General features: G+C 40.9%; 1 protein-coding gene across 1 annotated transcript in view; it reads right to left on the bottom strand.

The window, feature by feature from the left end:
• LOC128904905 (macrophage mannose receptor 1-like) overlaps nt 1-22,511 on the bottom strand; it is a 35,516-nt gene that overhangs the window by 10,689 nt on the left and 2,316 nt on the right. Inside the window, exons 3-22 of the mRNA XM_054189905.1 lie at nt 21,148-21,321; nt 20,023-20,187; nt 19,623-19,739; nt 18,556-18,699; nt 16,994-17,176; nt 16,657-16,811; nt 15,747-15,860; nt 14,927-15,042; nt 13,970-14,118; nt 13,344-13,543; nt 12,847-12,968; nt 12,007-12,094; nt 8,431-8,575; nt 7,936-7,971; nt 7,678-7,847; nt 6,766-6,833; nt 4,986-5,086; nt 3,594-3,736; nt 1,393-1,507; nt 36-184 (exon numbers count right to left, since the gene is read on the bottom strand). Coding sequence (XP_054045880.1) covers nt 36-184; nt 1,393-1,507; nt 3,594-3,736; nt 4,986-5,086; nt 6,766-6,833; nt 7,678-7,847; nt 7,936-7,971; nt 8,431-8,575; nt 12,007-12,094; nt 12,847-12,968; nt 13,344-13,543; nt 13,970-14,118; nt 14,927-15,042; nt 15,747-15,860; nt 16,657-16,811; nt 16,994-17,176; nt 18,556-18,699; nt 19,623-19,739; nt 20,023-20,187; nt 21,148-21,321 — 2,654 coding nt within the window. The remainder of the gene's footprint in view (nt 1-35; nt 185-1,392; nt 1,508-3,593; nt 3,737-4,985; nt 5,087-6,765; nt 6,834-7,677; nt 7,848-7,935; nt 7,972-8,430; nt 8,576-12,006; nt 12,095-12,846; nt 12,969-13,343; nt 13,544-13,969; nt 14,119-14,926; nt 15,043-15,746; nt 15,861-16,656; nt 16,812-16,993; nt 17,177-18,555; nt 18,700-19,622; nt 19,740-20,022; nt 20,188-21,147; nt 21,322-22,511) is intronic.

Here is a 22,511-nt window from a genome sequence, read left to right as displayed (position 1 = left end):
TAATGCTTAAGTGATAAATAGAAATTAATGTTTACCTTACTATAATAACTTCGGGAACCTTTTGCCCAATTGGTATAGTCAACTGGGCTTCCATCCGTCCATAAGTATGTGTGCTCCTGATTTATGTCATTCAGTCCAATCCAAGCATCAGTTTCAGCACTTTTTAAGAGGGATATGAGGGAAGCTGAAGGAAAAAAGAACAACTGTACAAGGAAGGAAACTAAATGTACCTTTCCCCAACAGTGCAGACTTTAGAGTGCCTGCTTGGAACCAGGATGATGAGTTTTGTTTTTCTCTTTTTTGATAAGATAATAATCTTATGATAAAAATAAAAAGACTAGGTAGTCATTTGATGTTAAAGTCAGGAAAAGTATTTACAAACTCAAAGACGGGCAAATTTTGACACATATAATAATTTTTAATTATTTTTAGGGAATTTATTGTTTACTCTTCTATGCTGTTCATCATCTGAGAAAGCAGGGAAAAAGTTTTAATGGTATTACAGAAATTAACATAAGTACACTAAACCTTGGCACATAGAAAATGAATCTACAGACTGTGCACTCCCTTTTCTTCTTTGGTAACTTCTTTGTTATCCAGACTTATTAACGTCATTTCTAAACAGACGTAACACAAATGAAACTACTTAATAACCAAGGATGTATGTACTGAGATCTCAGCTTTTTGGAAGGCCAGATGCTGTTTCCCTTAGCTCCTGCCTGGACTGACTTTCCATTAAAATAATGTCCTTCCTCTGCTACAGAAAAAAGTATAAACAACAAGCATTGGTGGAGTGAGCATGGAGACGGTACGTGTGCAGCCCTCAGGACCTGAGGCATCGCATTTCCTGAGCAAACATGAGGCCTCACTAAAAAACCTCTAAGTTGCTGAGCAGCAGCAAGACCAGCAGGCTGAGGTCCAGCAGAGCAAGAGGAACAAGGGGAAGTTGGGACTCCAGCACTGGAGCCGCCTTCTGCCTGAGGATGTGTCCTCCACTGACACCCACAGCATTTAGCTCAGCAGGTAGGAGAATGGTGATTTGTTTTGGCTGTTACTCCCTTTGAGCACTATTTTTACATGTACACTTAGAAAAAATTAAAATATGGACATGTTATTATATGACAAGACCCTAATACAAAATCTTAATATTTAAACGTAAGAATTTCTTTGTACACCCTATATTAACCCCAAAGCTATGATTTTAAAAGTCAATCAAGACACTAAAACCTATGCAAGCATTTTTCCAAGGGTGCAATTTCTCCTTCAACATAACCTTATATTAATATGGCATAAATAGTAGCATATATTGCAGAAGCTATAACATCTGTTTTAATCTGTTTATCACGAATTACTTGATGTCTCATTCAGTATCAAAACATTGGTACTTTATACCTTGCATCTCCTTTTTTGATATAGTAGCCAGGTTTCCTCCAAAACTAATACAATTGTTCCGCGCGGCATGCCACGTCAATGTGTCATTTTCGTTAAGGCCAAATACTTTGAAACACTGCAAAAGAGAAGTGTGCCAAATCTGTAACTGGATGGCCTTTTAATTTCTGGTGAAAGCATCTTTGTAACAAGCAAGATAAGCTGAATATTTTAAGCAAAAAGGGAGATTAGGTGATTTAATAGTCCTTTCTAGCTTGTCTTTAAGTCTTTATGAAAGGGAAGATCTTTACTAGAAAACTAGCATAAACCGCAATATTTTAGCATACATTTAGAAGTCAGTCCACTCTCGTGAGACCCCACCTGGAGTACCGCGTCCAATTCTGGAGCCCCTACTACAAGAGAGATATGGACATGCTGGAACGTGTCCAGAGAAGGGCCACGAGGATGATCAGAGGGCTGGAACACATCTCCTATGAGGACAGACTGAGAGAGTTGGGGTTGTTCAGTCTGGGGAAAAGAAGGCTCCAGGGAGACCTTAGAGTGGCCGACCAGTATCTTAAGGGGGCCTACAAGAAAGCTGGTGAGGGACTTTTTAGGATGTCAGGTAATGGTAGGACTAGAGGGAATGGATTAAAGCTAGAAATGGGTTGATTCAGACTGGACATTAGGAAGAAGTTCTTCACCATAAGGGTGGTGAGACACTGGAACAGGTTGCCCAGAGAGGTGGTGGAAGCCCCATCCCTGGAAGTGTTCAAGGCCAGGCTGGATGGGGCTCTGAGCAGCCTGGTCTAGTGGGAGGTGTCCCTGCCCATGGCAGGGGAGTTGGAACTAGATGATCTTGAAGGTCCCTTCCAACCCTAACAATTCTTTGATTCTATGATTTCAGTAGAAATTATGTTAAGTCTTCTGAGCACACTTCTGAGGTGTGACTTTGTGGGAGGAACGCTTAAGAAGACCTCAGAAGACAAAGAAGGATAAGATATGTTATTAAAGCTAAACATCTTAGCTTCTGTTTGTCAAACCAGGTTTGGTTCTCACAGGATAATCACAGAAAGAGTGATTATGACATTACATAATTACATTGATTATGACATTAATCATTCTGACATTACAAAGAAAACAATGAATTTACCATTTCTTGTAATATGATCTGTGAGATTTAACCAAGATGTCATTAGACAGCTTTGTCAGAATCAAGAAACACAAATGTGCCAATTAAAGCATGCCACTGAAAAGTTAATCGGGAAATTTGAGCAAAAAGTTTGGCAAAAGGGAGGTAGGTCCACGACAGTCAGAAGCGGTGTGTAAACACTTGTGGAGGAGTCAAGGAAGGATCCTTTGGGAGCTTCTCTTCCAGGAGGTGAGGAAGAGAGAGACACTTTAGCTTGAGAGAGCACCATGAAAAGGAGCAAACTCTGAGTTTGTGACTCTCTTCCCCAGGGCTGACAGAGGGAAGTAATGAGGAGAAAGCAGCCAGCAGATCTCAAACAAAGGGGCTCTATCGAACTGAAAACATATTTTGGCTTAGCCAACAGAAAGACAGACGGAGCTAGATGAGGCAATGTAATCAAGGATTATCTTCGTTGCTAGGTGTATTCTCAACAGTGCACACTGTTGTTTTATAGCTTTTATAGCTTCATTGGTGACAATCTATGGATTTTCAATACATACAGTCCTTTGTCTTTTGAGAAGGCTAAGAGTCATCTTACGTAATAAAGTGTGGTGAAGCTTATAACTGGATTATTTAAAAACTTTAACAGATGTTTGGTTATAGAAAAAAATATGATAAATTTTCTCAGGGGAAGGTGCCTTAGTGGCTTAACAGCCAGTGCGTAGTAGGCAAGGGATGAATAAATGTCCAGACAACCTGTGACAGCCAGATAAGCTCAGCACAGTAAACGAGAACATACAACAGCTGCACACAAGGAAAGTTGCTCAGCCATCCTTGGCAACATTGAACACAAGCAAAAATATAAGATTAATCTTTCTTCTTGTATGTCTCATAACCTCCCTCATAACTGCTGTGGTCCCAATAGAGGCTATAATTTCTATTTCAGAAATCATATTTTTAGAGTCTTTAAATATACACAGTCAGAACATATTTTGTGATAACTGAAAACCCTGCTACAACTGAGAAACTGAATCAAAGACACTTTTTATTCTGCTCTTTTTAAAATACAATATACAGACATTTCGTACCGCACCTTGTTATCAATTTGGAGCCAGTCTTCTGTACACCCACCCTTTGGTGGTGGTGAAGTGGGAGTAACACTTGGACGAACAGTATTGTTAAGCCTTTCACAGATAAATAACTCAACGCTGCCACAGTTGAGATCATTCCATGTACCTGAAAATAAATTAGAAAAAAAGAAAAACAAAATGCAACTGAGACTGGGATAAAAATGTCTTTTCCTAAAGAAAATCTACCATAGGAAATAGAACTGGTTACAGTTTTGTATTTCTCTCCCCCAGAAATAATGAGTATTTTTTATGTATGTTCCTTAGAAATAGTCAGGTTTCCAGCAACATTCAGAATATGGATATTTGGTCTGAGAACAGAAATATTTCAATGTAGCAAAACCATAGCATTGACAAAGGCGAGTTTTATTCCAAATGCTTAATTCCCCTAAGATCTGTAAGATCCCTAGGATCACTCTGTCTATGTAAGGTACTTGGTCCTTGTTACTTTACTACCTGAGCTTCTCAGAGTCTTATAGTTTTCTGGGGATCTTTTCTCCCTACAGGAGTGTGATGTAAGAATATAACATTAACATCGTCATCCCCATTTTACAGTTCAGAAATGAATAAGAAAATGGCATTCATTTAATTCACTGCAGAGGCTTACAAGGTAATTATCTACAGCAGAGCTAATAATAACTTATGTTTAATGGAGATATTGTCATTATAATTCAGTGATGTTAAGGACATAATTCATCTTATCTTAAAGAAGATCTCCAAAACAGGACATAATATTTACTCCCCAAAAGTGTTGCTTCCACCGACCTCTAACAGAGCCTAGGAAGATTACCTCAGTTGTAGATTTTGAGACTAGAAATGTTTAAAAGTAGAAGAGATTAACTGCTCCAAACACAGCTAAGTTCTTGGCTAGTGTAAGCACAATTGCTTGCAACTCTCTGTATTAAAGGGTATTTTTATTTATTTTAATTAAAATAGTTTATAATATTGTTTAGTAACAATCAAAGCCATGCCCAAGCCCTGGATTTTTAGGAACTGCACAAATGATAAGAGACAGTTGATGTCCTCCAGAGGCAGTCATAAAACGGACAGAGGTTAGAGGACAAACAATCCTGACTCTACCTGCAGATGGTCTGATGCTTAACTGATTTGTTCACACTGAAATTTTCTGACAATGCTAGGAATCAAATTGCAGGTGTAATCCTATGTGTTAGTTGCATATAGTTGAATCTTTTAAAAGTGCATAAATGAAAGAAGAGACTGTGATTTATTTTCCTACGCTTTTTAAGCACTCTATCAAACATCAACCTGCTCTGTACTATAACTCACCCAGCCTCGCACACGCAGCCCTCCCAAGCCCATGCCACACTGTGCAGACTGAATGCTGTTACAGCACCCACCTGTTTGGGCATACATGACCACACAGTTTTCATCATTATTTGCAAAATTGGGTTCATTTGGAGCCCAGGCAACGTAGTTCACTGGAGTTCCATCCATCCACCTGAAAGAAGTAATTTGGGGTAATAAAGATTCTTAGATGAATTAGTTAATATTTCTTTGTAAAGGACGTATTTTGTAATTTTTTGTAAAGCTCTGTATTTTAAGTTGCCCACGTACTAGTTTACAAACACATGTTGTTCTCTGGTAAAATAAAAACAAGACCTTCCACTTGGAATTAGTAAAAAATGTCTTTATATCAACTACCTACTCTGTTGACCTGGACAAGGTCTGAACTAACCATCTCAGCTGGCAGTCCCAGCCTTTCTTGGTCTCTGAGCATCGATAGCCTGCAGGAAACACAACAGTATAGCACTGGACCTGGCTTCCTCCGGAGCACGGAAACCTGAGCCTATTTCAGTAATTTCCTGGGCCCAAAAGCAGTAGCATAAGATCTTGTAGGGTAAGAGAGAGCCTTGAACCACTTGACACTTGGACCATCTTGTTAAACAAAGGAAATCTTTAATATTATACAGCTATTGCTTTCAGCTGTGCAACAATCATTTATTCTCAAAAAGTAGCCAAGAAAAAGGTGAAAAAGCCTCAGTGTGCTGGAAGGAGGGAAGTCAAGTGGGCAATCTGCCAAGATTGAGAGCCTTCAGACAGCATCAGCTCCAGGGCAATTTAGTGTTTTTCTGGTTTTGGAGACTAAGCAACTGTATGTGTGTTTTGCAAACAAACTACAAGTAGGGAATTCAATAGGATGCCTAGCTGCTTCCACTAGCAAATCTCCTGAGACAAATAGGAAAAAACAGTACGTAATAAGCCAGGGGGAATTATATAAAGACAAATAGTGGCACCATCACACAGCAGCGAGGAGGATGAAACTAGTGAGGGAACAAGGGAGAACTGGACAAACAACAGGTTTTTTCTGAGCAGCGGATGTGATGTAGAAAGCAGGAGCTCCAGGAGATGAGACTAACCAGTCTTTGTGGCTTGTGGCTAAGCAAGGCATCCTGAGACAATAGAAGAAAGACTGAAATGAAGAGACTGAGACTCATCTGACCAAGCTTCAAATCCCAGGAGAAGGCACTAGAAAAAGGAGGGGTGGCAGCGAGGTGGAGAAGAGTGACACAGAAGTGTGTCTGTAACTCATCTAAGGCTCCATGGGAGGTTTAGTATATCCCCAGGCAATTTGTTTCCAAAGGCATTTGTAGAAGAATAATGACTCCACGTGGCCTGAAGCTGTCCTGCCCTGGGCTCTGACAGTAGAACCATCTGGAAATTACCTTCCAGACAAGGGCTTTCTAGTATTGATGTTTCACCTCTAAAAACCAACATGATACCTCACTGTAGGTTTTGTGTTTTGTTGTTGTTTTTTTTTTTCTTTGATCATTTGAATATTCAATAATGTCTGCAAGTACCATCTGGAACATCTTAGGGACCTCCGACCAATTTTATCTTTCATCTAACAAGGAAAAGCAGATGGCACTGCACTGACTGTGAGTGAACATCTCAGCCTCACAATACAAAAGCAGAGTATAGACCCAAAAAAAGGGTAAATAGTGAAAATATTATGCGAGAAATGCTCCCCCAAAGGAGCAGAATCATATTTTAAAACTTTATGTGAAGACATGGCTGTAGACAGATTTTCTCAGGCATTGAACTTCAACAGTCTTTTACAGACAGCCATGACAAATATTCACTTTATGAGTCTGAAAAACTTAATTTGTTTTTACTTACCGGAATGTCTTATCAAGGCTCACACTTAAGCCAATATAAAAGTTATTTCCCCAGTCTTTATAGAAAGTCTAAAACACAAAAAAGTAAGAATTTTAATAAGCTGCAAGAAAACAAGTTTCAAATAAAATAAGCAAGCTCTCAAAAACCACTTTAATTTCAGTTGTACAATTGCATAGTATGTCAAGTACAGGGAGTTGGTGGGATTACGTGCCTGAACTGCAAAATGAAAAATTTTCCTCCAATTTCCAGTATTTATTTTTTTTTTTAAAAGTGGAATGGGATGAAAAAGAAATGGAGCAAAAAGCTATGTTAAGAAGTTAAGAACCAAATCTTAAGCAGGCTATAAAATACAACAGAATTTTTAAGAGTTTTAGGAAAGCATAATGACAATTTACCAAAAGGCTACAAGTAAATGGTAAGGTTTGGTACTTAGTCATGTGGAGGAGAGGATGGAACCATATTTGGTTTTAGTAGTATGAAACTATTTGCAAAAGAGTATATCATGATCAGGTTATTCTCTTCCTATTAGAAAATATTTTGTCTTAAATTTTTTGCTGAAAATCTGAAATCTGTTTTGGCAAAAAGAGTGAAAAAGCTTTTATTGAATTCTGTGAAGAAAATGAGTTGTAAAACAAAACATACTCAGTAACTGTAGCTTTCAGATAAAAAGAGCAAGGGTTTTGAGATTTACATCCTGAGAGTGTTCTTGAAAAGAAGCTGAGGATTTGCCTACGTGTAGCAATTTATCAAAATAATGATTATGGTAAAGCTCTTAAGTAGATGAACCCATGAAAGGTGAAAGTGATTTTTTTTATGATGAGGACCTTTTTCTAATATTTCATAAGCGAGCTGAAAAAGGTGCCTCAGTGAAGGACAGAACAGTGCATTTTTGAAGTAAAATATGTTTCTTACATATCTCCAAAGAAAATTTTTTTCACTTTCACCCTCAATGACAGCAAGATCACCGCCATTCTTCTTGCAAAAGTCCCTAGCTTTTTCCATAGGCATCGATTCCTTGCTGATGTAGTATTCCTTGTGATTATGTATTATCCAGTCACCGTCACTAACAGTATATTCATAATCTGCAAGGTAAAACATTAAGGAGTCTGTAATAGAATTTAACATCATTGTATGTTAATTTAGTTCTGTTATTAGAAGTACAAGACTTACTGAACGTGGAATTAGGCTCTGGTTTCAGTGGTGCTCCTGCAATGTAAATCAATATCAGAGTATATTATGTTTCTCAGACATTTCCCAATTAAATATATTTATTCAGTTGTTACCATTTTAATTTCAAGAAATAAAGTTAATCTTAAGGGTATGCTTATTTTTGCCACAGAATTTCTCAAAATATGTGAAAAAAATGGTGTTACACTGAGCAAAATACCATATTAGAGCCAATCACAAGTTAAACTTACAGAAACTATGCCCAACTTTAGGCTGCTGTATTTCATTTCCTCAACGTGCTGCATATGTACCCCAACTTACACGTCTATCTCAGGGATGAATTCACAGTTTTCAACTGCTTTTATTTACATTAAAATGTATTGAGTGTTTCATTACACTTGATGGCACAGTTGGCTCTAATACATGCAGATAGTGTGATCAGACCTGTGAAGGATGCTCATATCTGTCTCTAAAGGTTGCGTAAGGAAGTCCTCTTACCTTTTTTTATTTGGCAAACATAGTTCCGCATATATTCACAAAATAAATCATTCCAGTTCATATTATTATAGCCACTAAACACGCCACATTTTTCATTTCCATCATAATTGTTTGGTTCTCCATATGCCCACTTTTCAAAATTTACCTAAAGTGGAAACACAGCTTTGTTACTATTTTCCTTTTAAAGTGAAACAATTGTCTTATATCATCCTGTTAATGAAAAATGTACTTCATTTGATTTCATCATCTGTCTTGTGCTTTGATGCCAGACCTTGTAAGGAGAAGGATATGACCTTTGCATATCATAGTGATTCCTCTGTGTATTTATAAGCCATGTTAATAAGCTAAGAAGTTATTGCCCTCTTTGTTATCAGGAGGGATGAAGTTGTCCTGCCAAGCTCTAGAAAGAAGTATCTAAATACTGTTATCTGACTCCTCGGTTGATTATCCTGTTCTGATATTTCAACATGAGACAATCTGTCAGTGCTGCCATATGGACTAGGGCCTTGCTGACCTTGATCTACTTAAGACGGGGAGGACAATAAAGCCTAGTTTGAGTAGACATACAAAATTATGTCTAACATTAGTGACAAATGGGAATATAGAATCATAGAATTGCCCAGGTTGGAAGGGACCTTTCAGATCATCTAGTCCAACCATCAACCTAACTCTGACAAAAACCACCACTAAACCTTATTTCTAAGAATTACACTGACCCGTCTTTTAAATACCTCCAGGGATGGTGCTTCAACCACTTCCCTGGGCAGCCTGTTCCAATGCTTAATAACCCTTTCAGTGTAAAAAATTTTGCTTAATATCCAATCTAAACCTCCCCTGGCACATCTTGAGGCTGTTTCCTCTTGTCCTATCACTTGTTACTTGGGAGAAGAGACCAACCCCCACCTTGCTACAACCTCCTTTCACGTAGTTGTAGAGAGCGATAAGATCTCCCCTCAGCCTCCTTTTTTCCAGGCTAAACAACCCCAGCTCCCTCAGCCGCTCCTCAGAAGACTTGTGCTATAGACCCCTCACAGGTTTTGTTGCCCTTCTCTGGACACGCTCCAGTACCTCAATGTCTTTCTTGTAGCGCGGGACATAGAACTCGAGGTGTGGCCTCACCAGTGCTGAGTACAGGGGGATGATCACTTCCCTAGTCCTGCTGGCCACGCTATTCCTGATATAGGCCAGGATGCTGTTGGCCTTCTTAGCCACCTGGGCACACTGCCGGTTAATATTTAGCCAGCAGTGGACCAACACCCCCAGGTCCTTTTCTGCCAGACAGCTCTCCAGCCACTCTTCCCCAGGCTTGTATCGCTGCATGGGGTTCTTGTGACCTAAGTGCAGGACCCAGCACTTGACCTTGTTGAACCTCATACAATTGGCCTCAGCCCATTGTCCAGGCTGTCCAGATCCCTCTGCAAAGCCATCCTACCATCAAGCAGATCAACACTCCCACCTAACCTTTGTCTGCAAACTTACTGAGGGCGCACTCAATTCCCTTGTCCAGATCATTGATAAAGATATTAAAGAGAACTGGCTCAATACTGAGCCCTGGAGAAAAACCACTTGTGACCGGCCACCAACTGGATTTAACTCCATTCAGCAGCACTCTCTGAGCCCAGCCAGCCAGCCAGCCACTTTTTTAGCCAGAGAAGAGTACTCCCATCCAAGCCATGGGCAGCCAGTTTCTCCAGGAGGATGCTGTGGGTAACTGTGTCAAAGGCCTTACTAAAGTCCAGGTAAACAACATCCACAGCCTTTCCCTCATCCACCATGCTTCATTCTGCTACCCACCCCTATCTGCTAGCTCAGGGGCCTGGGTACTCAGAGAACAACTGGTTCTACTACTAAAGACTGAGGCAAAGAAAACATTAGGTACCTTACCCTTCTCCCCATCCTTTGTCACCGTGTTCCCACCCTCATCTAATAAAGGATGGAGATTCTCCTTAATCCTCCTTTTATTACTAATGTATTTATAGAAACTTTTTTTATTGTTCTTGACATCCAAAGCCGTGTTAAGTTCTAGTCGGGCTTTGGACCTTCCAATTTTCTCCCTACGTAGCCTTACAACAGCTTTGTAGCCTTCCTGAGTGGCCTGACCCTTCTTCCAAAGACTGTAAACTCTCCTTTCTTCCCTGAGTTGTAACCATATCTCTCTGTTCAGCCAGGCTGGTCTTTTTCCCCAACGGCTCATATTTCAGCACATGGGGACAGCTTGCTCCTGCGTCTTTAAGACTGCTTTCTTGAAAAATGTCTGGCCTTCCTGGATGCACTTGCCCTTCAGGACTGCCTCTCAAGGGAGTCTATCAAGCAAGCTCCTGAAAAGACCAAAGTCTGCCCTCTGGAAGTCCATGGTGGAAGTTCTGCTGACCCCTCTCCTTGCTTCTCCAAGAATCAAAAACTCTATCATTTCATGATCACTATGACCAAGATGGCCTCCAACCATCACATCCCCCACAAGTCCTTCTCTGTTTACAAACAACAGATCCAGCAGGGCTTCTTCCCTAGTCTGGTCCCTCACCAGCTGTGTTAGGAAGTTATCCTCAACACACTCCAGGAACCTCCTAGACTGCTCCCTCTCAGCTGTATTGTATTCCCAGCTGATAGGGAATAGGTAGGGTGAAGTCTCCCACAAGGACAAGAGCAAGTGATCTTGAGACTTCTCCCAGCTGCTTATAGAATATTTCATCTACCTCTACATCCTGGTTGGGCAGTCTATAACAGACTCACACCATAATATCTGCCTTGTTGGCCCTCCCCCTGATTCTTACCCATAACCACTCAACCCTATTGTCACCATCATTTAGTTCTTGACATTAATTACACTCCCTAACATACAGAGCCATGCCACCTCCTCTCCTTCCTTGCCTGTCCCTTCCAAAGGGTTTGTAGCCATCTAATGCAGCACTCCAGTTGTGCGAGTCATCCCACCACATTTCCATCACAGTTTTCCTGCTGCACAATGGCTTCCAGCTCCTCCTGTTTGTTGCCCATGCTGCGTGCATTAGTATAGAAGCACTTCAGTTGGGCTACCATTCCTGCCACCCTTTTGCTGGGAGAAACCTTAACTCCTACCTCTCCATTCCCAGGCACAGCCATAGTTTCTAACCCATCAATGACCCTCACGTCTCTGCTGCTGCATGACTCTCCATCCCCTGCCTTCACTGAGTCAGCAGAGCAAGGGATTTCACTAGCATCCCGTCCCACAGACATTGGCGCACCACCCCCAGGCTTACCTCTAAAGAGCCTGGTTTCTTCCCCTAGCCCCTTCAAATCTAGTTTAAAGCCCATTCGATGAGCCCTGCCACCTAATATAGAGGTTAGTACAACCAGATTTGCTCAGATCAAGATAGAGATTCCATCACTTTTGGTGTTATTTCATTACATTACTCTAAATGTCATACTGTTATCTATAACTATGAACTATCAAAAGATAAAAACTAATTTGTAGAGTGGAATCAGGTAGTAAAGACTTAAGGCCACTTGTGGCTTGTATAGGAGGAGTTGTGAGAGCTATCTGCCAAGATATACATGAAAAATTATTCAAAAAGCTGGAACAATAAATTATTTACTCACTGGGGAGCCATCACTCCATATAAATCCGCCATCGGAGTCCAAGGCACTTAAACCCATCCAGTAAGATAAGTGAAGATAATCTCTCTTTCTGAATCATTACAAATATAGACAATCAGACACAGTGTGAAATAGAAAAGGAGAATATGTATCATTACATTATTCCCGGTGTTTTGATGCTTGAAGTGTCATTTGAGACAGTCATACAAAGTAATCATTCAATTGTCATGTGGGGAAAAACACATGTGGCAGGAAACAGTGAAATGCAGAGCTTCATGGGAAGGATCACAGCTGTCATGAGTCCACAAATACTAAGTTAAATGAAAATATATTTTAAGGTCTTGGTTTGACCAAGTAGCTTAGGCATCCAAATTCAGACATGTCTGTACTCATAGGCTTGATTTAAACATTTATATAAGCGCATCGATAGGGCAGGCTTTCCTTAGTCTCCCAATTTTTTCCCATAACTAAGGAAAGAAGGCAGCACAAACTATTCCTTTAATCAGGAGTATTTTGTCTGCTGACCAAAATGAGCTAAAAAGACCAGGTTTATCCATTCAAACTAAACTCAGTTGAAGCCAATTTTGATGATCCTTCTTTCATTTTTGTGTATGTTCAGGCCACTTCAGTGCATAGCACCACCTTCCCAGAGGCCTGCCAAGAAACCCTTTTGCTCACCTCTTCCTACTCATTTCCTTCTGCCGCTTTGCAAGGATACACATCGTCTTTGCAAAGTAGAAACTGGTCACCAGAAATCCTTAATGTCTCTCAGAAAGGTCATTTTTTAATTGTGGGTTGTTTCTCTTTCCCTACATTTAAATGATGCACTGTGCAGATACTTACAAGCTCGTTATTAGATTTTGTTCTTCTTCAGTGTGGATACAAGCCAGATCTCCTCCAATGGCTCTGCAAAAATCCCTTGCACCAAACCATGTTTCCATTTTCTCCCTTCCTCCTTGAAAAATCTATAAAAAATGGACAATTAAATACTGTGTTGGGTACTACAGAAATTTAGAAATAGCATTCTGGGCTTCTAGCCTTCGTCTGGTGTCCTGGTCTCTAGTTTTATCACTTACTATTTAATTGTGCAACCATAAGCCTGTGGTTCCTCTATCAAATTTGATTTTCCTATCATCTCCAAATCCCAGTGACTCCAAACTTAGTTCGACCTACACGCAGCACTTTCCAGCACTCCCCCAGCACACCATGTGGGGATGGCTGGACATGTGTTACCACAGACAGGTATCAGGTAGGCAGAGTAAAATCCACCTTCCACGAATAAATGAAACATATTCTCATTTGAAACGACAAGGATTTGCATTCAGAAGTTAAAGACCTACTTTGAAGCAGGAGCTGCTCTGAGGAACGGATTGCCATCCCTCTGGGCACGATGGGAGAGGGATTGTCGTTGGAGGAGGAGGAGGAGTGACTCCCTCCACCAGCTGCTTGCAGAGAAACATGTTTGTTTCTTCACAGTTCAAAATATCCCATAATCCAGCTGAAGTTCCTGTTGTCATGGCCACGCAGCCTGACTCCCTTCCTTCATGAAACATAACATTTTTTACCTTTATTGATAAATAACTGCATCTTCTCAAAGCATATGCTACTTAATTAAATATAATCTGTCCCCACTGCGTTTGGGTGCCAATAACTCACAATAGCTCACATGCATTTCAATTAAATCATAAATAAGCTTTATCAAAGTCTTTTTACATTACGCTATGAATCACCACCTATCAAAGCCACCAAACAACAGTGAATGATACCAACTGACGCGTACAGTCCCACACACTCTACCGGAAGGAGCTACCATGATCTCTGATTTAATCCCTTTAGCACAAACAGAAAGTTGCAGAGTTGTTTTTGCCACTTTATGCCAGTAAAGTTTCTAAACCACTGTTTAGCTTCCAAACTCTCACTTCTCGGGTCCCCAGAGCAGAAACTCAGTGGCCCTTGTGGCACGTACCAGGCATCCCCGCGTTCCAGTGGGTGAAGGTGACCACATCCCCACTGGCCCACCTGAATGTCCCCTGCTCTTCTGCATCTGAGAGACCGATCCAGAAATACTTTGCTGGATTGAATCCAATTACAGAAGTCAAAAAAGCTTGTTCATATCTGTGAAGAAAAAGTACCAAACAGATGTATCGCATTTTATTGTAATTTGTTCATTTCTTCAAACGACTCATTGTATTAAATCTGGTAAAGTTCGGGTGATTTGTTAATATGTGGGAAAAGATATGTACGGATTGAAGCAAGGGTAATGATCTTACTTCAAGAGTTCTAAATCTTATACAAATTAGTTTTTATTTTATGTTTTGGTATTGTAAATCATGTTTAGAATTTAAAGTGATTCTATTCTCCTTTTGTGCTACACGATGAACAACATGAGCCAAACAATACTTGTGTTAATGCATATATGTTATTCATTCTGTATAAATAGGTACTACAGTGTTTTACTGAGCTTTATGATAAGGTCTACATCTTTAAATCTTGTTACTCTGGGGCAAAAATTCTACTCTTAATCTGAAAAGGGTAAGTTTCCAGATCTGCCTGTTACATAGGAAAGGATGAAAAGCTCAAATCCAGAGGAAATAAATAGTTCTATATTTATCTGTTTATTTTTAGTTCAATAAATTTTAAAATAATCTGGCAGCTTGGGGTTGTTGGGAAGTTGATGCCATTTTCTAATTCTTGGAGTCAACAACAGTGTAGGTGTGTAGTAGCAAAGGCTTGAATGTTTATATTGATGACATACAAGCCCCTGACATGTTTTGTAATACTTCTTCAGTTCTACCATAAATTTTCCAGCAAAGGAGTGGTGTCACATGAGACGCTATGAACAACTGCGAAGTAAGAAGGGGTTTCAGTTTGGCCCTTCCGTCCAGGTTGCGCGTATGAAAGGACAAGAATTACGTTTCCATACCTGTCTCTCACAGAAGCCAGGTAACTTTTGTTTTCCTCACAGATTTTTTTCGCTTCTGCAAATCTTGCTGGTAACTGCCCCACGGAGTAGCAGTAAAAGCCGTGCTTCATCCAGCCCTGTCAGCAACAACAGCAGAGATGCAGGGAGGGGCTGTCAGGCTGCGCACCACAGTACACTTCCGAAAGTCACGTTAATACCCCACCCCAAGTCAAAATGAATCCCAGAAACCATGAGAAGAAATGACGAGGATAATCAGACATAGCTTTTGTAACTGCAGCTGTGTGTCTTGGCCCTCGAGAAAGGACGCGCAAAGGGTCATTGCGAGCAGCAAGCCGTGGTTATGCCTTGGAGGTGGCAAGCACGCTCACAGCCGCTGTGCGGCTCCTTGTGTAAAGCCTGCTCTGCTTTCTCTTTCTGTAAGTGTAGCTGTTGCAAGAGGCTCCAAACAAGTTGCAAAATAGTCAGTTCAAATATTCCTGCCTCCTGTGGCCGGTTGAGGGAACCGAGGAGGCTGGGTGCAACCCAACAACGACACACGGAGGGCAGCTTTTGTGGGCGAAGTGACCAGTTCTGCGCTGGGAGAGAGCCGAGAGAAGTGTGCATGTAAGGGGATGAAAAAAAAGAAGTTGACCTAAATTTTGTTTAAAGAAAGAAAAAATTTCCCAATAAGATATTGAGAAGTATCAACAACACAGACAAAATTAACAGCTTTTTAGGGCTCCACCAAGAACGGTCAAAATAATTGACTTCTGTGATACTCACTATCATGGGGATGAAAGTGAGATGCACCGACCTTTCACTGCTTTTGTTTTACACTTACTTTCTGGCAGCCCGGGTGAGTAACCTCAGCTTCCCCTGATTCTTCTGCCAATGGTTTCCTTTTACAGACGTAGCCGAGTTTGGTTTCACAAGCACTGTCAGCCCAGGATCCATCCTGAGGAAGAAACCAGAAGGAGAAATGAAATCTAGAGAAAATCTAGATCGAACAGGAGTATTCACCATCCTCAGAGAGAGCACCTCTTTCTTCCCTTGGCTGAGGCTGTTTCGGCTCTCTTCCTTGCCTGGATGCTTTCTCCAAATAGGGAACACAATAAAGACAGTGAGGGACACCTTCCCTCAGAGCTGTGGGAACGGGGGCTGCATGTATTAAAGGTTCAGCGACTGACGAGAGCAGGAAGGAAACATGCTGTTCCACTCTATTCTCACCAGCATAGTATTTATTATGAAAAATATGAAAAATGTATAATTTAAGTCTTTTTCCATAGTATTGATATGTCATTTTTTGCTGATTCTATTGTAACTAATTTTTTTCCACCTCCAGTAATATGAGCTTCCAATAAACCTGTGTTTTAGGTGTTTTAGGTGTTTTAGGGGAAACATAAGAAAGTCCCTGCTCCAACAATCTACTACGCAGCTGTGAACAGCCACGTTGAATGTGGATGACGAGTTACTTCAACCAATTTCAGATGGGAGATTTGTTGTAACTGTTGCAGAGCAGACCAAGTCTCAGCGCGGTGCATCGCTCCTGGTGCTCCACCATACACCTTCCTAGATCTGCTCTCCAGTCTCCCTCCACATTGAGATATTCTGAATTAAACCAAGTTCCTAAAACCCTTTAAAATCCTTGTCCCTTCTTACATTTTTTTTGGTTTTGTTTTGTCACAGATGTTTTGCTTTTTGGGGAGCACAAAGGACAGAAGAAAGCATGAAAGTAGGAGAGGAATTTTTACCTCTCCCTTCATCACAATGCAGTCTGCCTTATTCCGTGTGTGGGTCGGCTCTCCGTGATGCCATTTGGTGTAAGTCACAGGTGTCCCATCACTCCATTCAAAATACATTTGAACCCTGAAGTCATTTAGACCAATCCACAGCTCATCGTCTGGCTCTGGGGACACAAAGGTAATTGTAGGTACGGGTATGGCTTAACGTGGAACAATCACATCTCACACGCTCTTTCGAATGAACAAAGCCTTTTTAAAAAACTGTTGAGATCAAGGTTACAATGATTAAATGGATAATAACAATAGTGTAATTCCAGATTAAAAAGTGACCTGCAGGAATACTCACTGTACCCAAGCTGAGATACTGTAAAACTGTATTCCTCAATAGTATGAATACTCGCCAGGTCTCCATCTTCTTTTCTACAGGAAGACTGGGCTTCCTTCCATATTTTGGGTGTTCTGTAAATTCTATAGCAATGACCTGCATAGGCTACCCATTCCCTGGGGCACTTAAAATGCTTTAAGTCACCTAAAAAAAAGTTATTTCAAACGATTAATGAGCAGTCCTGTTCAGTGCTTTCTTTTAATCAAAAAGAATATGACCTGTACTGACATGAATTTTAAATATTGGAGCCCATACGGGCAGGGGAGAGAAACAAAAGTCTGAGGATCACAAAGAAGACAAACCAGATTTTTCCATCCCAGTTGTGCTGGGAACTACCCAAAAACTCTTTTAAAGAATGAAATAACTACCAAGTAATTCGGCAGGAAAACTTTCAGGGCACAACTCCATGTTAAACTCCCCTCACTGAGGCTCTGGGTACAGCCAGGTTTTACAGAAAAGCACCTCTTTTCCTACCTAGGGACTTCATCTTGGTGAATTCTGGAGAGTTTGTACATTTTTTCTTGGGAAACACCAATTGCTGGAGAACCAGTTGGAGCTCCTGCAAAGCTCAAACCATATATCAGAGAGCCCAGACACGTTTATGTTATACCAGACGTGTCAGAAATGACAGCTGCACAGAAATGCTACACACTTTGTGCAGCGGCTGTTTCTTGGTGTGAATTTAGTGTGGCCAACCATCTTCCACTGCTTTGAAGGTTCTCATGGTCTGGTCCTATAAAGGAAACTGAAGAGGGCAGGACGTGCACCCAGCATTAGCGTGTGATCAACCACATTGTTCAGTGCTCCCTGGACATGGTTTTGACCTGTGCCAACTTGCATTTCCCTAGGCAACATCCAGGCACGGTTTGGAGGTTAGCATGGGTCAGAAACCATCCCCAGTAAGCTGTCTGGATGCGGCCGGAATGTACAGGATGCCAGCTATGATGTGCCTTTCACCCCCAAAACCAGAGAATGATCTTATATACTAGTATATATGTAGTTGAGGGAGTTACTGTAGAGTTAGTAACATGCTGGGAATTCCCAGGTGGAGTAAATGCATGCCGTTTCCTTCACATGGATAAGATCTAGTTTGCCTCAGGTGGAAAGGGAACTCAATTGGGAAAATGCGCCAGCCTCATATTCTGAATTTTTCCTTTCAGAAAAGAGCAAAAAGAGTCAGAGAGAGCAGGGGGAAAATGAACTCTGGCTCACATCTTTTTGCAGAACACATTTTTAGCGTATTTTTCAGAGCACGGGATATTCACCAGTATTTTGTGGCCTGGATAACATGACCGAATACATAATCCTGCCTTCTTTAGCACCCTGGGATCTTTTCAAAATGACGAACAACATCTAGACATCATCTTTAAAATGAGACAGAAGATTACAGTCTTCTCAGCGTTTGACCCAGGTCAACAAACGTAACCCTTTTGTTTTGACAATACATTGTCATTTCATATATGGCATCTTCCCAGTATTTCTTACTCACTGCATTTTTTGACCTTATTTTTTGACCAACTCACCTGAGGCAATAGTGGAGGAATCTGAAGAGGAGTTTCTCTTTTGGCAGATATATCCCAGTTTCTGGTCACACATCTGGTTTTCCCATTTGCCGTTCCTGCCTTGGAAGGTCCCACATATTTTTCCAGATTCCACAGAGGGATTTCCTTTAGGGAAGAGACACAACATGCAGACAATCCCTCTGTTAACACTGGAAATTTTCACCTCATCACAGGAGGGAACACACAAGTCTTTTGCAGCTGCAAAGCCACTGGCTTTATTCTTCCCAAGAGAGGAGAGGAGGGAGCACCACTGGGGCGGCCGAGAGGGCCAACGTTTCAAACATGAGACCTGCCCTTCTCCCATGCACTGCTTAAGAAGAAATCCAGTGTGTTTGAAGTCCTGCAGCGTGCAGAAAAAAACCCCAAACTTGATACAAATGAAGCTTTTATATAAATTCCTTATAGGTTGGTAGTATTGCAAACAACTCAGCATCCTTTACTGTTAAACACTGGACAGGAAATGCCTGTTTAATTCCACAGGAGTGCTCGCCCTTTGGATTTCCCTGTAGTCACAACAGCTATTATGAAAATACATAATATGGCAGCATGCAAGATGGTGACTTAGATCCTAAGAAAAGAGTGGAATCTTAGTAAGATAATGTATATCAGATAAACGTCATAAGCAGTGACTGAGAAGAACAAGTGAAAATATTTTTTATGCAATGTTTTTCTTCAGTTTTTTTTTCTGTTTTCTTTACATTCTCTTTATATATTTTTTCATGAGCCTTTTGTTTGAGTAATATGCCTGATGAGAAAATTGTGGATGGAAAAAAGATACAGAATGAGCTGTAGATATTTGGTTTTAACTGTTTTCTCTAGATGAGTTATCCGCTTTTTCTGGGAAATTCAGAATTAATGGTGATTTATCTCTGGTGTCATCCCTATTACTGCAATATCCTACCGTTCCCATAATCCCCTGTAATCTGTGAAAATTCTGTGGAACCAAAGGAATAAGGTAACAGGAATTTGGGGAAGAGAAGAGAGTTTTGGCCCAGACACTGATCGTCATTTCAGAACAGTGCACTTACCTGGAGCCCAGTTCAGGTATCTGAAAGGACTTCCCCCAACCCACTGCCAGCCACTGTTGAGTGCACTGAAAAGACCAGTCCAGAGCTTTGCGTTGACACCCAGGTCACTGGTGAGCCCTAAATGGCCAAAAGAAACCAACAGTCAAGTTATTAAATGCCTCTGATTTTGTAGGTTGTTCAATAAAACTTGAAATAAAATTTTAAAGTGTGGAAAAAGTGTCATAGTAGATTTTTTTAATATAGGTTAGATTTTTTCCACTATTTTAATACATTTTTTTGTGAGAAAGTGTCACTAAGACCTATTTTCACAAGGTATATACAAGAATCCATATTAAAGCTCTTGGAGCTGACCTACATTTTAACCATATGCATTAATTTGTGGTTTTTTTTTTTACTTTACCTAATAGATACATTCCTTCATGAAGGTCTGTGACACTTAGTAATTCTGCATTCTGCTGGTGGCAGCTTTTTCTTGCTTGGTGCCATGTCAAAAGCGACTCTGAGTTTATCTGATAGTGGGTCTCTGTCACAGGATTTGTTTTCCAAAGGTCCTTGTGGATGGTGTCTATAAAACACGGTAACAGCACCTTGACAAGATAATCACACTTGATAATGTGGAAAATAAAATCTTCATCGCAGACTAAAACTCCGTAACTGTATGATTTACTAAGTTTTTATACATAGCTTTCCCCACATCTATACTTGTCCATTCAATATTAATAATACATTAGTAACATAAGGAATTATTTCTCCTTACAATCCTAATTTTTCTACATTCAGCCTATTCTTTTTTATTTATGTAACTCATCTACTTTTCTCACAGTTCAAGCCATGTTAACGCACTTACTGTTATATTCTACCTGTACACACACATTTCCCTGTTCCCTATACAGAAAATCTTGGTCTCCACAACAGTTTCTTACCCTGGGACTTCTCTTATGCTCCCCCAGGCCTCCCAACATGACAGAAATTGTAATTTCCAATCAGATGTGAAGCAGGGGTGAAGGGTTAGGGTATTTGTGCTGGGGTTACTGGAAAGCTGTGTTGGGTGATTTGTAGGTGTAAGGAACACCAAAGGCAAGTGAAGGTCACTGCCCGTGTCCTGCACCCTTCCATTCACTCCAGCCCCCCTGTTCTCTGCTCCATCCTGTGATACACCACCGCCTCCTGCTTCCTGATATCTCACCTTCCTCGTCCATTGCACTTCTTTCTGCCTTTCATTTGCCTTGCCTTTCTTCTCACCAAGTCCTAGGGTTTTTCTCTTCCGTCAGTCCCAGTCACCACCCTCACAATTCTCCCTGTACGTACCAGTCTCGGGAACACTGTAGGACTACTCCTCATCTCAGCTGGAAAAACAGTGAGAGTGAAGAGCAGATAGCTCATTTTATCATTGCAGAGCTCATCAGTGAACTAGGCTAGCCAGAGTCCAGCTCACTGTCCGATGCTACTTCCACATCCCAAGGAGATATTGACCGTGAGAGTGGATGAAACTGTTGGTTTCCTGAAGTCTTTATAAATAAATTACCTTTCACTGGACAATTTCCAAACAATTGGTCTTTATCAAAATCTGAAGAAGTGGCACACCAGAAAGAGCCTGCATCATCACTCCGAGGGATGCACTCAGCGTGCCATTTACCGTTGAACTTGAAAGGGAACACGCAAGGTGCGCCAAAGGCGTTTCCTCCCAGTGTATAGATATCTGTGGAGAGAAACATAGAGCAACAGTAGTCAGTTGGTATCAGATGTTCACCACAGTGTGTGCTCATAGGCAGCTCTCTATGGACACAGCTGAGTTGTGAGAGAGCTCAACACGTCAGTGTGTCATTTACTACAAAGCCTTCCAAGGCTGCCGTGCCAATTAGACATGGCTATGGCAAGATATTCAGAATTAAGACTCTCAAACAAGCCTTATTTGGCCCTCAGACTAATTTCTGACTAATTTTTTCTTTTCATTGCTATCTGGACTACTGTGTCGGTGGTGCTTGTGACTCAGCTTCTCCCTTTGCATACATACAATCTGCCCACGGATGATGCTTGGGATCTTTTTTTTTTGTTTTCCCTGTGTGGTTGGAGAGGCCTGGAAAGGAGATATCAGAATATTTTATTAGTCTTCATAAAAGGAAGTTTTATCTCAAATTTGCAAGTGACTCTGCTGGGAAGTGGCGTTCCCATCTCTATGCAGTCTAATTTGCTGCTATCTGAACAAAATTACGACAAAAGTAATTCCAGCTGGAACTGTTGTAGGGCACAGCAAAAACTTTATCCCTTGCTATTTAACTTCCCACCCTACCAGTGGGATGCCCACTCTACATATCCCAAGAAGGATAATAGTGCAGGAAAAGGAGATCTGACTTTCCGGCAGTCCTTTGTCAAGGCGTTAGGACTTACTGCCTCCTAAACCTTTAAGCATTGTTTTTCCTTTTGCTTTTTCCTACTTTTTCTTCTTGCTGGGCCTGGGAAACACTAGGTAAATGCTGTTAAAAGTGGATTATCTCTATGCTAACTAGAAATTAACTTCAACTTAGAGGTCGCACATGGTCAAACCAGGTAATAGCAGCAATAAATACTTAAATATAGCACAATTGCCACTTCTAAAAGTTGATCAGACGTATTTTGAAACAGTCATTGATTTCCTCCCGTTGTTGCTGTACAATCAGAATTCCCATTCTCCCTTATGGTGACAGCATAGACCTTTGTCATTTTATTATTACATTTGGCACAACTGCACTTTCCAAGTTATGCAGAAGTGTATACGGTCTTATTTGCATTGCATTTCTACTCCCTCTTTGTAGTCATCTCTGCATTCTGATGTCACTATAGGAAAAGGGTTGCTGCACGACAAGCAGGTGGTGGAATGCTTTGTAAATAGGGGCAGCCAAGTTACCTAGA

The sequence above is a fragment of the Rissa tridactyla genome, chromosome 2 (genome assembly GCF_028500815.1).
Source record: "Rissa tridactyla isolate bRisTri1 chromosome 2, bRisTri1.patW.cur.20221130, whole genome shotgun sequence".
Classification (NCBI taxonomy): domain Eukaryota; kingdom Metazoa; phylum Chordata; class Aves; order Charadriiformes; family Laridae; genus Rissa; species Rissa tridactyla.
Note: the sequence above shows the minus strand (reverse complement) of the source record. Positions and strands in the feature narration are given on the sequence as shown.